General features: G+C 39.8%; 1 protein-coding gene across 1 annotated transcript; it reads left to right on the top strand.

Moving 5' to 3' along the window:
* The first annotated feature begins 4296 nt into the window (after nucleotides 1-4296).
* On the top strand, nucleotides 4297-15432 carry LOC144968041 (serine/threonine-protein kinase mos-like). Its single transcript, XM_078906000.1, has 6 exons — nucleotides 4297-4467; nucleotides 8245-9002; nucleotides 9586-9714; nucleotides 10248-10393; nucleotides 11427-11693; nucleotides 15076-15432. The coding sequence occupies exons 1-6, from the start codon at nucleotides 4349-4351 to the stop codon at nucleotides 15298-15300; spliced, it is 1644 nt and encodes a 547-aa protein (XP_078762126.1). The 5' UTR covers nucleotides 4297-4348; the 3' UTR covers nucleotides 15301-15432.
* The last annotated feature ends 1262 nt before the right edge of the window (nucleotides 15433-16694 follow it).

Here is a 16694-nt window from a genome sequence, read left to right as displayed (position 1 = left end):
CGTATGGAACAGTCTGCGTAATTAACCTTTGTCCGTTAATCAAGGGACTCAAATTAGTAGATATATCAATATCCTCAATATCCTTGTTCAGTAATACTTGAGTATGATGATGATGACGATGATGATGATGATGATGATGATGATGATGATGATGATGATGATGATGATGATGATGATGATGATGATGATGATGATGATGATGATGATGATGATGATGATGATGATGATCATGATGATGACGATGATGATCATGATGAAAAGAAAAAGAAAAAGGAGGAGGAGATAACATAAAAAATTAACTTCAATTGTCATTGAGGATTGTTTATAAATTGATTTAGATCTAGACATCATTTATTTATTCATTCATTCATTTCTTTATTTGTTTTTCTATACACACTTAACACCATTTCATCCTGTTCCAATTAATGTATAATCGTTTGTAAAAGTTTGATAAAGGGGAAACCCCAACGTGTCGCATTTCATCTGTGTTTTGTGTTTCAATAAGGTCAATGGTTACAAAATAACCAGGGATGCCAGATGGTAAGAGTCTTCGAGCCCGATTTCGACTTCAAATATGGTCAAATTGAACCTCACGTGGCTAAACACTTATGACCCCTTAGGAAAAAAATCGTTATTGACAAAACAAAATATTGACCTCACAAGGAAAAAAACTTGTTTTTGAAAAGTAAATTGAAATAAAAATTAATTAATAATAGATGCACGATTCTTCATGGCCAATTTTAGTCACGTAATTTGCCATCTGGCAGCCCTGCACATAACCTTTAAATCTCATTAGCAAGTTAACAATTATACATTCCCAACCTACAACGATCAACGAACGACGAGAATGAAAACGAAGTTCTGTTATTTGAGGATAGATCTTCGTTTTCTTAATAACAAAAAATGAAGTGTGTTGAAAATTGCCAGAGGTCAATAGAGAATAATAATTTCGCGCCGATTGGAGCTCGAACTCGCGACCTTACTGATACGACAACTCCGCCTGGCCGTGAGAGGGACGCTATGCAGTCGACACCATCCACCACTCCAAAAATAAAAGTGGTTTCAAACGTAGTGTCTATCCTGAGAGTCCCTCTCCCGACTTCTTGAGGTCATGGGTTCAAGACACACAACTCTGCCAAATTTGTTTACAAGCCAGCAGTCATGCTAAAGCTCTATTCTCAACACAAATATATAGATAGTTCGAAGATGACGTCACTCGGGTCTTTGTTATTGTTTTATGCCATCCGCGTTTATGAGTAATGCTTTAATGTTTATGAGTAAAGTTGTACTCAGACGTCTTTCACAACATCTCCATGAAAACAATCTATGGGAAAAATTTCAGTCAGCTTATCGTTCTTACCACAGCACAGAAACTGCTCTGTGCTGTGTTGTGAGTGATTTGCTTGATGTTTTAGATAAAGGTTCTGTTTCTCTTCTGACATTGTTAGACCTTTCGGCGGCGTTTGATACTGTTGGTCACGGTATTCTCATTAAACGACTTAATATAACTTTTGCTTGTCTGGGACTGTCTTGCAGTGGTTTGAATCTTATTTAGATGGCAGAAAGCAACAGGTTATGATTTTAGATAAACTTTCTCGTCAACATACATTGTCTTTTGGTGTTCCTCAAGGCTCTGTTTTGGGTCAATTCTTTTTGTTTTGTATACTTCTCCATTATCTAATGTCATCACTGGTCATGGGCTGCGCTATCATCTCTATGCAGATGATACGCAACTTTATGCTACAGATAAAACTAAAAATCTTGAAAATATTGTGAAACGTGTGGAAGAATGTGTGACGGATGTAAAAGAGTGGATGGATGCAAACAAGTTGAAAATGAATGAGTCAAAAACAGAAGTGATGATTGTGGGAAATAGAGGGCAGTTGAAGGTGAATGATGGTCTTGAGGTGTTGATTGGGGGTGAAAAGATCAAAGTTTCAAAGACTGTGAAAAATTTGGGTGTCTATTTTGATTCAGAAATGAGAATGTCAGCTCACATTTCTGCTCTCTGTAAATCTTTATACTTTCAATTGAAGAAAATCAGTTCGATCCGTCAGTATATTGCAATTGGAACATGTAAAACATTGGTTGTTTCCCTCATTTTTTCGAAACTAGATTATTGTAACTCCTTGCTTGTCAACTTGCCTCAGGCTTTTATTAAACAATTACAACTACTGCAAAACAGTGCAGCAAGATTAGTTTTTGGCAAAAAAAAATTTGATCATGCAACCCCTTTGTTGGCCTCTCTCCACTGGTTGCCCATTGAAAAGCGCACATATTACAAAGCAGCGTGTCTTGTTTATAAGTGTTTGACTGGTATAGCACCGGCATATCTCACAGATCACGTGGTCATGTGTAAATTTGAAAATTACACTTTAAGATCATGTAATGACCAAACGAAAATTTCGTAAAAGAGATCAAGAACAAAATTTGGTGATAGATCGTTTGCTTGTTTCGGCCCCAAGATTTGGAATGAACTATCACGTGGTCTGAGGGAGTGCAAGTCTTTACCTACCTTTAAAAAGAATCTCAAGACACATTTTTACTGTATTTGTTTTTATTGACTCTATGAATCCTTGATTTGGCTATGAATTATTATTTTTTTTTTCACTTAAAATTGATATTTATATTGTAAAGTGCCCAGAGCTTGTGTTTTACACGAGAATGAGCGCTATAAAAATGTGTATTATTATTATTATTATTATTATTATTATTATTATTATTATTATTATTATTATTATTATTATTATTATTATTATTATTATTATTATTAATGCTCACTGAACTGTATTAACTCGACTATAAACGTTCATGGATACACACAGTTTTGTGTGTTGGTCCGTTATACTTCCGGATGGCAATGTTATGAGCTTCTTAGCCAAGCGCATACTATCGATAGTGTGCGCTTGGCAAAGAAGAAGCTCACAACATTGCCATCGGAAATTATAATGGACCAATACACAAAACTATGTGTAACCTCAGGCGTTTATAGATAGTATGCAAATGACGTCACTCAGGCCTTTGTTATTGTTTTTGCCATCCGCGTTTGTGAGTTGTTCTCACTAAACTGTATTAACCAGACTATAAAAGTTCATGGTTACACCGAATTTGTGTGTTGGTCCGTTATTGAGCTTTGAGCTTTGAGCTTTTATATAGCGCAATATCCACTTAACGTGCTCAAAGCGCTTTACAAGGGGTCCCTGGTCAACAGCAACATTTAACATGTAGGACGAGACATGACGCCTGTTAGGCGATATTACAGTTTTTCGGACAAAGACAACGCTGTTAACGGCCAGGTACTCATTTAACACCTGAGTACGGTGAGAGAATGTGAGTAAAGAGTCTTTTCCAAGGACTCAACTATGCGTCGAGCGAGGCTCGAACCCAGGACCTTCCGATCCGAAAGCGAGTGTCATACCACTAGACCACATAGCCGCACTTCCGGATGGCAAGGTTGTGAACTCCTTGGCCAAGCGCATTCTATCTATAGATAGTTCGAAGATGACGTCACTCAGGCCTTTGTTATTGATTTTGCCATCCGCGTTTGTGAGTTGTTCTCACTAAACTGTATTAACCAGACTATAAAAGTTCATGGTTACACAGAGTTTGTGTGTTGGTCCGTTATACTTCCGGATGGCAATGTTGTGAACTCCTTGGCCAAGCGCATTCTATCTATAGTCTTGTTAATACAGTTTAATGAGAATTACTCATAAACGCGGATGGCAAAAAAAAAGAACAAAGACCCGAGTGACGTCAACTTCATTCTACATATAATAAGATAGAGACGAGTGAGACATTGAGTAAGTTCCGATATTGAGTAAGCACCGTTTTATTCCTCGCCGTTCGTTGATCGCTTTAGGTTGGAAACGAAATCGTTTACATGCCATTTCCATCGTCAAAAGGGAATATATTATAAATATATGGAAAATTATCTTTACTCTGACGTCCCGAGCCGTTAATACGCAGAAACGAATCGTATCCGGGAAAGCCTTGATTTTCAAGACTTTGTTTTAGTTGCGCTATTTGTGTCAAAGATATAGCTGCATATCTGATATAAATTTTTTTTTCTTTCACTGGTTGAGTTTTCATAAATAAATTACCAAACAAGATGTGACGATTTTTCCGTGTTTTTCAAAGTCATAAATAGTGCAGATAAGTCTAAATTGACGACTCTTTTATCATGCCTTGCAGTTGATACAACATCCTTATAGTCAAGTGGTTGACGCGTAAAAAACTACACGGAAAACACTTGAGCGTTGATCACGAATTGTCGATTGTCGGAACTTCTGTGTGGTGTCATAACGTCAAAGAAACACTGAAGTGTGTACGTGTGTGTAAGTGTGTGAGTATGTGTAATGTGTTAGTGTGTGTGTGTGTGTGTGTGTGGTTTCGTCAGTTGTCACTTGTCTTACATCTGCTGTTATGGTCAAATGATTCGTTGCTTTATTCTCTTGGGATAATAGCATTGTGAGTATTATGTAAGCTTTAATAATATTATTTTCTTTTTAAAAATCCATCGAGAAGTTAATTTTGTTTGGGCTATTTATCAAATCGATGTCTTGATCAGTTCAACGTATATGGATAAGAAATTAAGGAACAGGCACCGGTGTAGGGAGGCCTTCCGAAAGCTCCTACATCCCCAGTATTTTTTTTTTTTTTTTTTTGGATATAATGTTCTAGTACGGGTTTGGGAGGGGGCAAACTTTTTCTTATAATGTTCAAGAGGGGTTTGGGAGGGGGGGGGGGGGATTTTTTTTATAATTTTCTAGTAAGGGGTTTGGGAGGGGGGAGACTTTTTTAAAAAAAAAGTTTCCCCCCTCCCAAACCCCCCTACTAGAACATTATATTTTTTTAAAAGAATACTGGGGATGTAGGAGCTTTCGGAGGGCCTCTCCCGGTGTAAGATAAAGATCTGAACAATTGTGTATGAAAGGTGCCAGACAAAGCAAGAAAGAAAAATACAAGAAAAAAAAACATTCCAAAATAATCAGTCGACCTCGAACTCGAGATCTTTATCTTTCAACATGTACGTATAGCATTGATCTCACGATCAAAGTGGACGTTTTCAGTACCGGGTTACAGTTGAATCGAATTTTTTTTTCTTTTCTTTCTTTCTTTCTTTTATTGGTAGGGGTCGGGGGGGGGGGGGATCTTGTCCCCTCATGTCATTGGGCAGTGATTTAGAAAGTGGACCATTAAGACCTAGCAGAATGTACTTTGTTCCATCCAAGTTCAGAAAGCGATTATCACTGTTTAGTCAAATATATTGCAGTCGTAATGGCGTCGGAATTTTGGTTTAAAAAATAAATAAATGAATAAATAAATGAATAATAATAATGATAATAATAATAATGATAATAATAATAATAATAATAATAATAATATAATAATAATAATAATAATAATAATAATAATAATGATAATGATAATAATAATAATAATAATAATAATAATAATAATAATAATAATAATAATAATAATAAATAGAGCTTTTATATAGAGCAATATCCACTTATCGTTCTCAAAGCGCATTACAAAGGGTCCCTGACCAACAGCAACACGTAACGTGTAAAACGAGACATGACGCCTGTTAGGCGATATTACAATTTTTTCCGACCGAGACAACGCTGTTAACGACCAGGTACTCATTTTACACCTGAGTACGGTGAGAGAATGTGAGTAAAGAGCATTTTCCAAGGACTCAACTATGTATCGAATATTTAACAACCAAGTCATAAAATCTATTTGAACTAATTAGAGATAATTACACAGCATAAAACGATAAAAACAGTCATAAATAAAAAATTGTAGTGACATTGATTCGTTATTGCAATTATGATAGCCTCTGTACTTTTTAAAATGTCTAGCAATAATTACGGATAATAATAAATTTCCACTTTGTCGGAAATTGGAAGTGCTGGAAGATTTCAAATCCAGAAGTAAAAAGAGCAACGTGACATCCCTGTATTAAAATCGGTGTGAATCGTTTAAACTAAACTTGAGCTTTTATATAGGGCAATATCCACTAAAAGTGCTCAACGCGCTTTACTGGGCGTCCCTATCCAACAACACTTAACATGTAGGATGAGAAATTAAGGAGCAGGCAATGATAAATTGATTCATTATTCCTGGGCGGGATCCTAACCTCCCATAGTGGGCAGGGTGGTACATGCTGTGTCTCCTATACCCCTTTACCTGTTTTCCAATTCCTTTCTGTCGTCTTGGAATGAAATTACTTAGTTTTGTCCTGACCCTGTCCGGAGTCCTTGGCTGGGAGGAAAACAGTCGAATGTATAGTTATAGTTTTAGGAGATGATATTTTTTTTTCTTAAATATTATCTCCCTCTCTCTTATGTATTGTTTTTTTTTTAATTTTTAACATATGATTTGTAAACATTTGAATGTATTCCTCTTAGTGGGATCTTGTGCTGATGTCTGGGTGCGACTTATAGGTGGTCTAAGTACTTTATATAGTATGTTCTTGCAATCTGCATCCGCACACATTCTCCTATGTTTACCTTTTCTTGGGTGCTTTAATTGTAATTCTAGAACGTTTTACTATCCTATTTTCTTCGTTTTAACGGACGCTGATATGACCTTAATGTGTTGCAAGCGTCGTAAAAACCTTATAAACAAAAAAAAAGACGATTCCTTATTCCCAAGGATGACGTGATCCTGTTGTTTTTTCTCTGACGTCAAACGATTTTTCTAATCATATCATATCATCATCAATACGTGATGGGAACATGTTTGGAGCTCTGATAACCGGACGCAATTGGAACAAGAAATCGTGATGTCAAAGCTTCCTGTCTTCCGGTTCAAAACTCCTTAAAAGTGTAACAGTCCTCCAGACAGTATATAGATATAAACAATGAATAGGTTACATATTAAGTCATAAGGTTGTATGATTATTTTAGTAGCAGGATATAATATGGGCAGATGCTTATGATTACGGGGAGTAAAACAGCGAGGATGAGTGATCTTTATTGACGACCAGCATTTATTGCGACTAGAAAATAAAATGCCATCACTTTGAAATAAAACGACCAGTTGCGCAATGCGTGTATCTAGTCCTTCACACTTCAAATGAGATTGGAACCAGTGTTTTGACATCACACCATTGTTCCCTATCACGGGCTCGTTCAAACATTAGTGTAATGGATAATGGACTCGAACTCAGGACTTTCTGAGCCAAAGGCGAGTGTCATACCACACGACCACATGGCCACAAAATTACATTGGGTATGTTAAGATTACATTGCTAGTTGGATTATACATAAAAAGATAAAGGTCATCATAATCATACATCATGTCTTTTATGGACAGCAACTTGAGGACATTAATAGAAGTATGTATATCTTTTTGGATCAATTAAATCTGAGGCCATGACTGACGTTTAAAGATTTCTCTTAAATTCTGAAGTTTAAATGACAATACTCCAACTGTTTTCCTCGTTGAATAGCTATTAACAACTATTTTTACATTTTTAGGCCATAACTTCAAACAGAGATATTAAAGCCCATTTTGTCCTCAATATTAATCACGGTTGAGTCAAAACCCCAGTACTCAATGATGTTTTCCTTTTGGAAATGATTAACTGACTTACAATGAGTTTTTTACATGTATAAGTTTAGATGTGATGATGTCTTCACAGATGTGGAATTGTTTAGAGAAAGATTCCTTAAAATTAACAAACTGTGAGTGTGATGAGGGCAATTGAACGTGGCTAAGCCTTCATTTTGATTTCTCCGTCAAATTCAATTTAGGCATTCATTTTTTGACATTTTCGGGCAGAGAATTCCACCTTCGGATGGTGCTTTGAAAAAAAAAAGAGTTAAAATGAGCATTAACTCGTGACTTTGGGACCTGGTATGAGTGCTGTTTTCTTTCGTTTGGAAAAAGGCTACCAATTGGAATCGTTGTCAGTCCCCGACCGGCCTTATAGAGGACTTTGGCTTTTTGGATTTTGCATCCTGCGTGTATGGTGATCAGTTTAGGCTCTTCCGAATCTCACTGACGCTTTCAGTCCTGTAGTTGTTACAAACAAACCTACATGCTCTTTTTCCTCGATCTGTTCCATCTGTTCTTTACTCTTGGGGTCAAATTTAATGTTAACCTTTCATTTAATGCCTTCATGATTGATAACAATGGAGACCTCATGAATATGACTGCATGCAGACGTGAATGTGTTTGTATGTAAGTTGTGATTAATCACTCTTTCTTTTTTACTCTTTTTTTCATCAGCCTGTTTAAGACTATGAGTGTTTCAATGGATGCATCTGATGGTCTGCTTCGCCATGTTCTTGTCAGTGGATTTGTTACGAACTCGCCTATCCGTGACCATGACAACGATTCAAAACACTCCAATAATCGAGTTCATCCAACCAGTTTTGTTCACTCCACACCTACAAATTTTATTCCTTTGAGCTCAACTCCACCAGTCTTTGCACTTCCAACTTTTTCACCTTTGAAACGTAACCAAAAATCAACTCCTCTGAATTCCTCTCCATCAGATGCAGCTGCAAAAATATCACCTACAACTTGGGTACTCCCCAAAAAATATTCCAGTCCATCACTGTCATCTTCACCCTTTTTATCACAACACCGGTTGGCAATGTCTCCAATTTTAAATCTTGCCAAAATCGATGAAACAAAAGTTTTTGAGACACCAGTGCACGCAGAGACATCAGAACATGCCATAAATATGAATCAGGCCATTCCGGAAACGTTAATCACTTCTGCAACTCCAGACGGCAAGGATGTCGTAGGAGCAAACCAGAGTTTCGAATGTCACAGTGTAAAACAGTTCCACGCAGGATCGGATTTGGACAATATTTCCTTCCGACTGAAAAATACTTCGTTTTCCCCGGTATTCGACAGATCTGGTGGATTAATAATATCTCCTGGGGATGGAATTCACAAACGATATTTAAAGTTTAGAAGATCACACATTACATTTGGAAATATCATTGGAAAGGGGGCATTTGGATGTGTCTATACAGGTAGAGTTATAATATTATGATTCTTACATTCTTGCTTCGAATTCCACAACGCGAGACTGTAAGAAATGTTTTATTTTACCCTTCAATTGATTCCGATTTCGTAATCTTTGAATAAAATACAAATTTAAATTAAAAAACACTTTTAAAAATATCTACTTCTTTTTTAAATAATGTAATTTTTAGTGAAATTTAACGCTTGATAATATGACGTCATGCACAAAGTATTATTCTAAACTTGATATCATTACGCTTTACTTTTGAACTTGAGCTTTTATATAGTGCAATATCCACTAAACCCATAGTTGTGCCCTTGGAATCGACTCTTTACTCACATTCTCTCACCGTACTCAGGTGTAAAATGTTGCCTCTATCGAAAAAAAATTGTAATATCGCCTAACAAGCGTCATGTCTCATCCTATATTAAGTGTTGCTGTTGGCTGAGAACTCGCTACTTTGTAAAACACTCTCAGTACGTTTAGTGGATATTGTGCTATTTAAAAAACTATTTTGTTGTGGTTGTTGTTGTTGTTGTTTTTGTTGGGGGGTTTTCCCGTCAATATCTTTTAAATGTTCGTGTCAACAGGCAGCATTGCCGGAAACCCTGTAGCGGTGAAGATAGTACAGAAAAGACGGGGGTCTGGAATCCACAGGGAGATCTTGCAAGCTGAAAGACTGGCCTTCACACTCAATCTGAGGCATGAAAATATTGTTGGTAAGTTATAGATGTTGTTCTCATCCGTCTTCTTCTTCTTTTTCTTCTTTTTTTATCACCACCACCACCACCATCATCATCATCATCATCATCATCATCATCATCATCATCATCATCATCATCATTATCATCATCATCATCATCATCACCATCATCACCATCATCATCATCATCAGCAGCAGCAGCAGCAGCAGCAGCAGCAGCAGCAGCAGCAGCATCATCACTATTATCATCATCATCATCAATGTCGTCGTCGTCTTCGTCATCATCATCATCATCATCATCATCATTCATACCTTCTCCTCTTCCTCCCTCACCATCACAACCACCAGTTCTATATCCTACATGTTTTTTAACTCTTCCATCTCCACCTTTCAATTCACCACCTCCCTATTCCTTGTTTTCTGTTTTCTTCTCACCCCCCCCCCCCTAACAACACATCCACCGCCACCATCACGCCCTACTCTTCTTTGCCACCAAATAGTAATAGACAGTATGAACAAAATTTATTTTTTTTTCTTATTCACAACTAGAAATTTACGGAGTCAATTTGTGTGAAGAGCTCCGAGGTGATGCCCTGATTTTGATGGAGCTGGTGTCATCGAACTCTCTTCAGAAACTCATAGATGACACGTCTATAGCCATCAAGATCTGCGAAAGACTGAATTATGCAATACAGGTAACTATAAATATGCCATACTCTGGAGAACTCATATATTTAAAAGATTGGCCAGAAAATTCGACCTTCAAATAGCGATCGATTTAATTGACCCTCATCTTAGCAAAAACGTTCAAACCTGGGACTTTGCGAAGTTTGAGTGACGAGTCTTTTCCAAGAACTTAACTTTGCACCTCCCAAAGAGGGGACACGGATTTTTAACATAAGGTTCACAGCCGAATGTCATACCGATATACCAAAAAGCTGAAGAACTTCTTTTCTCTTCAATATAGTCAAGGTGATAATATTATGGTCCGATGGCATCATCGCCGTGCCTTTGTGGGGTAGGAGCAAGAACGTTGAGAGGTAGACGCATCACTTCAAAAGGCTATGCACATAGTGTCGGGAACGCTGGCAATAACATAAATGAATGGGCCTGAAAACGGCAGCAATCCAGCCTGGTAACCAGGTACACATTCACACCTCAGTCGAGTGGGGTAATATGTGTAAAATGCCTTATCCACGGACACAACGTCGTGGCCAGACTTTTCCACGATCACTTTCAAAAACCACCCAGCCAGTGATCACGGTTAACATTGTTTGACTTTTGTGACAAGGCGAGACACCGTGCCATTGAGGCATCGAGTTACACATGATGATAATGGCGATGGCGGCGGCAATGGCGAAGATGATGATGATGATGATGATGATGATGATGATGATGATGATGATGATGATGATCATGATGATCATGATGATGATGGCGATGACGATGATGATGATGATGATGATGATGATGATGATGATGATGATGATGATGATGATGATGACGACGACGACGACGATGATGATGATGATGATGATGATGATGAGGATGATGATGACGACGACGACGACGATGATGATGATGATGATGATGATGATGATGATGATAATGATGATGATGATGATGATGATGATGATGATGATGATGGTGATGATAACGATGACGATGATGATATTAACGATGATGATGGTGTAAATAACAAGTTATCTTTATTTTCAAATTCATTAGGTTGCAAAAGGCTTGAGTTACCTCCATGGTCAATTCGTTGCCCATCTCGACGTGAAGCCCGCTAATGTCTTGATGACGTTAGATCACGTGTGCAAATTATCTGACTTCGGCAATCTCACCCAAACAAGATCGGAGGTCCGCAAAGAGGAACCAGAATTCACCCAGTTATTGGGTACACTCCCGTACAGAGCCCCAGAGTTAATGACCGGACTCTTCCCCTCCACCAAGGCGGATATCTATTCCTTTGGTATCACACTCTGGCAAATGGTGAGTTATTTTGTGGGAATATTATTTTAGTCGTTGATTTCAAGTAATATAATAAACAAGTTTTATATCTTTAAGAACAAACTTGAGTACTTATATAGGGAATGAGATTAGCGGAAGAGTAGCGTCGCTTGATTGGACATCACCTTACAGAGAGAACGTCAACATGGTTTTGCGCATGCATGTCTCTCTCGTCCTCGACATAAGGACAATAGTGTGGCACCCGGGATAGGGCTGCTATTCGGGCACCGGGTTTGGATCAAATTTAGTCACACACCGGGGCGAGCAGCTCATGTGGCTCGTTGGCTCGATACCCGGGATGGTCTCGTGACGGTCGACCGGGATTTACACCTTTGCCCTCCCGTGTGCCTCAAGCCCCCTCACCAACTGCAAGGTAAAGATCCACGAGGGAGGTCCCCGAGAAGTGGGTGCAGCCATTAGCGAAGTAAAGAACGGCAAAGCAGCAGGGATAGATGGTGTATATCCCGATATGGTGACGCATCTGGGCCCCAGGGCACGGGCCTGGCTAGCAGAGGCAATGTCTGACATCCTTGCAAATGGAAAGCTCCCACAAGTGTGGAAGCACGCGAAGATAGTTGCCATCCTGAAGCCAGGGAAGCCGGCGAAGGAGGCAGACAGTTACAGACCCATATCGCTGCTGAGCTGTCTTTACAAATTGCTGGAGCGTGTTCTATTAAACCGATGGGGGCCGGTCCTAGACGCTGCCCTGCCACCCGAGCAGGCAGGCTTCAGGGAAGGGAGGTGTACCACGGAGCAGGTCATTGCCCGTACAGAGCATATTGAGCACGGGTTCGAGAGAAAACAGCAAACAGGTGCTGTGTTTATAGACCTATCAGCGGCGTACGATACGGTCTGGTGCGATGGGTTAATGCTCAAACTTGCAAAAATCATAAGGTGCAAAAAGACCTTGAAGTTGTTCTCTTCGATCTTAGGGGAAAGGCAATTCCACGTCGCGCTGGGAGACGTCACGAGCAAAGTAAGGAAATTGAAGAATGGGGTCCCTCAGGGGTCGGTACTCGCGCCAATGTTGTTTAACGTTTACATTAGCGATATGCCGAACACTTCCTCCCTGAGGCTGGGATACGCAGACGACTGGGCACTCGTTACTCAGAGTAAAGTGTGGACCCGTCTCGAGAGCGTACTCAGCGAGGACGTCACCAGACTCAAATCCTACTTTGACAAGTGGTACCTGAAGATGAACACTTCAAAAACTGTGGCCACTGCATTTCACTTATGCAGTGGTTGGCACACCCGTAAACTGAATGTCCTAGTCGGGGACCAGCCACTCCCATATTATGAGCCGCGTCCAAAATACCTAGGGGTGACGTTGGATCGCAGCCTTACCTATCGGGTTCATCTCGAAGGGGTTGCCAGGAAGATAGAGAAGCGGAATAGTCTTCTGAGGAAGCTGGCGGGATCGACTTGGGGCGCTAGCCAAGCGCTCCTGAGAACATCCGCCCTGGCACTATGCTATTCCACCGCGGAGTATTGCGCTCCAGTGTGGGATAGAAGCAGAAACGTTGAGAAGGTGGATGTAAAACTTCGCAAGTCGATGCACATAGTGTCGGGAACGCTAGCAACAACCCCTAGAGAATGGGGCCCGGTAATGGCAGCGATCCAGCCCCCCGATGTCCGGAGGGAGACCATTACGGGAAACTGGCTGAGTAAGATCAAAGAGAGAGGGAACGGGGATACCCCTCTCATGCGCATAATGAACGGTGCCCCCGTTTCGAGCCGAAATAAGTCCCGGCAACCCTTGTACGCAGAATCCCTGACTACGGACAGAGCTGCACATACGAGATGGAAGTCGGTTTGGACGAATTCAATCCCTCGTGGGGGCGGGGACCTACACTCCTCTAAGCTTGGTGAGAAGTTGCCAGGCTTTGATACCAGTAAGAGGAGACACTGGGTAGCTGCGAATCGGCTCCGGTCGAGGAGCTGCCTAACGGCCGGTGCGTTACATCAGTGGGGTCTAACTTCCTGTCCAATATGTCCACGCTGTGGGCAAGAACCCGAAACGGCAGAGCATCTAGTCGAAAGGTGTGTTGTGACGATGCTACCAGGCGGGTTCGCGACGGTGCACGAATGCGGACCGGACTTTGCTGATTGGGTCGATCGTCATAACATAATAGTGTGAACCATAAGAAGCTGCTGCTCTCGTCCTCGCTTTCGGTGAAGTGTCTCCGGAAGCGAGGACTAGAGACGCATGCGCACAACCAACATGACGTTCTCTCTCTAATAACTTGTCCATCGGTGACGTCCAATCAAGGGACGCTACTCTTCCATTAATCTCATTCCCTATAGGGTACAATCCACCGAACGTGCTCAAAGGGCTTTACATACTATCATATCACCAAAATGTTTTGACACAAGTGCATAGCAATGGAAAATTTACTGGGTGGGTTTCCTGACCTTTGCAGAGAGGCACTTAATGTGTCTTCTATCCTCCTATATCTGTTTTCCAACATGCTTTCTTTCTTTGTCATTAATGAGATTGCTTGGTTTTGTTCTGGCTCTGGCCGGATACCCTAGCTGGGAGGGAAACAGTCGAATGTATAGTTAGAGTTTTGGGAGATGGTATTTTTGTTTTGTAAAGCATCTCTGTATTGTGCACTGTATTATGTTTTGTTCTCGGGTGCTTTAATTCTAATTATTCTATAACTTTTTACTATACATTTTTTAAAACTTTTTACTGGCACTGATTTGATCTTAATGTGTTGCAAGCGCCGTAAAACCCTTAAAAACAAACAGTGAAGGATTGTACGATTTTACATACTAGCCTATGTGCAATAGATAGTATGCAGATGACGTCACTCGGGCTTTGTTATTGTTTTTGCCATCCGCGTTTGTGAGTTGTTCTCACTAAACTGTATTAACTAGACTATAAAAGTTCATGGTTACCCAGAGTTTGTGTGTTGGTCCGGTATACTTCCGGATGGCAATGTTGTGAACTCCTTGGCCAAGCGCATTCTATCTATAATTATGACTTATCCTCAAATTACTAGTTATTTTTAGTTGTTTTTATAAAATACCTAAAACATATACAAAAAGTTCTTCAGAGCCATTAGGCCCTTGGAGCCGGAGTTTATTCCGGTTTCTATAGCTTGAAACGGACAATAACATTTGCTTGCTACCCTTTGGATTAGACGATAATTTATCGCAAAGTACTTTCCGCCAGACTTAACACAACCAGCTACCCAATAACTGCTGAGTGGCAGGGTGTCAGAAAAACTAAAATTCACCGGGATCGCTCTCCGTCCCTTTGCTAATGAAGCGAATGCATAACCAATTGAGCTATCTGGACCCCCTGTTACCTTAAATTGAAACACGCTCTCTTATTATGCTATCTTTCTTGTTGTTTCAGTTGACAAGAGAAAGCCCCCATAAGAACGCCAACCCCCATGCCTTGATATATCAAGTGGTGAAATCGAACATCCGTCCCAGCATTCCAGACACAGGAAATGACGTCACTGAGATACTGTACAGAGATCTTTACACATCGTGTTGGAGTCGGGAGGTGGACATGAGGCCCGACGCGAATGAAATTATTGTCAACATTCGAAATAATATAAAAAATTTAGCAAATTGATAAAATTGATAAAGAACTGAACAAGTGTGTATGAAAGGTGTCAAACTTGAGCTTTTATATAGCGCAATATCCACTAAACGTGCTCAAAGCGCTTTACAAGGGCTCACTCACCAACAGTAACACGTAACATGTAAAACGATACACGAGGATTGTGGGACGGTATTACAATTTTATTTCGTCAGAGGCACCGCTCATTTTTACACCTGAATACGGTGAGAGAATGTGAGTAAAGAGACTTTTCCTGGGACTCAACTATGCGCTGAGCGAGGCTCGAACCCGGAATCATCCGATCCGAAAGTGAGTGTCATACCACTAGACCACATAGCCGCACAAATACATCACTTGAAATTCAGATGGACGGCAGAGAAATATTTGGCACGTCTATCTGAATTTCAAGTGATATATTTATGTTTGGTTTTGTTTTTGTTTGTTATTTTTTGTTTGGTTTTATTTTGTTTTTTGTTGTTTTTTTTTTGTTTTTTTTTTTTTGGTTTTTTTTTTGTTTTGTTTTGTTTTTTGGGGGGTTTTTTTGTTGTTTTTTTTTTTGGGGGGGGGGGTTTGGTTGTTGTTATTTTGTTGTTTTTTTTTTTGGGGGGGGGGGGGGGGGGGTGGGGGGTGTTTTTTGGTCGAAGAAGGGTTTTGAGCTCGAACCGTTCCGTGTTTGGTGGTATTTTGTTCTTTTTTTTTTTTTTTTTTTTTTTTTTTTTTTTTTTGTTTTTTTTTTTTTTTTTTTTTTTTTTTTTTTTTTTTTTTTTTGGGAACTGTTTTGAATATTGACGACGTAAATTTTATTGACGTTAATGAACGTACACCATGAAGTCTGGTCACTCTGTTGGGTTGGATGGAGTACTGCACCGAGAATTCAACTGATGTAATCGCCCTCTCAAGCTGGTATTATGATAGGGTAAATTGGACAAAGGGGTCCCGATGGCTCAGTTGGTGGTAGAGCATTCTCTTCACATGCAAAGGGACTGAGATCGATTCCAGGTGAAGTAAACATATTTTGTTAACGCCTCCTTGTCCACCTAGCAGTGATTGCGTAGCTGGGTCTGTTAGAAAGTAATTTGCGATACATTATCGTCCTATCAATAGGGTAGCGAACACTTTCTATTGTCTGTTTCTCTCTATAGAAACTGGGATAAACTCCAGCTCCGGAAACATGAATGTTGTCACAGACTATGGACTTATTTTGCACACGAGTAGGACAGTGATAAAATGTTAGTGAAGAGCCTAATATAAGGCCATAACTTTGCATTGAAACCTCAGCGAGACTCGAACCCGTGACCTACAGGTCACAGATCGAGTCCCATATCTACAAACGATAAAGCCAAAATGCGGCTTTATTTATCCAATTATTTTATCATTATTTTTTTTGCGTTACGCTCTCAAAAAAA

The sequence above is a fragment of the Berghia stephanieae genome, chromosome 3 (genome assembly GCF_034508935.2).
Source record: "Berghia stephanieae isolate SIO BIC M18660-M18661 chromosome 3, UCSD_Bste_1.3, whole genome shotgun sequence".
Lineage (NCBI taxonomy): Eukaryota > Metazoa > Mollusca > Gastropoda > Nudibranchia > Aeolidiidae > Berghia > Berghia stephanieae.
The sequence above is the reverse complement of the archived record's forward strand: the minus strand, read 5'-3'. Positions and strand labels throughout refer to the sequence as shown.

Bases quoted from the DNA above. Each gene is read 5' to 3' on its own strand.
- LOC144968041 (XM_078906000.1), top strand. From the start codon at position 4,349: ATGTGTAATGTGTTAGTGTGTGTGTGTGTGTGTGTGTGGTTTCGTCAG. The intron at 4,468-8,244 runs GTGAGTATTATG...TTTTTTCATCAG, and splicing joins TCTCTTGGGATAATAGCATT to CCTGTTTAAGACTATGAGTG. The intron at 11,694-15,075 runs GTGAGTTATTTT...TTGTTGTTTCAG, and splicing joins GTATCACACTCTGGCAAATG to TTGACAAGAGAAAGCCCCCA.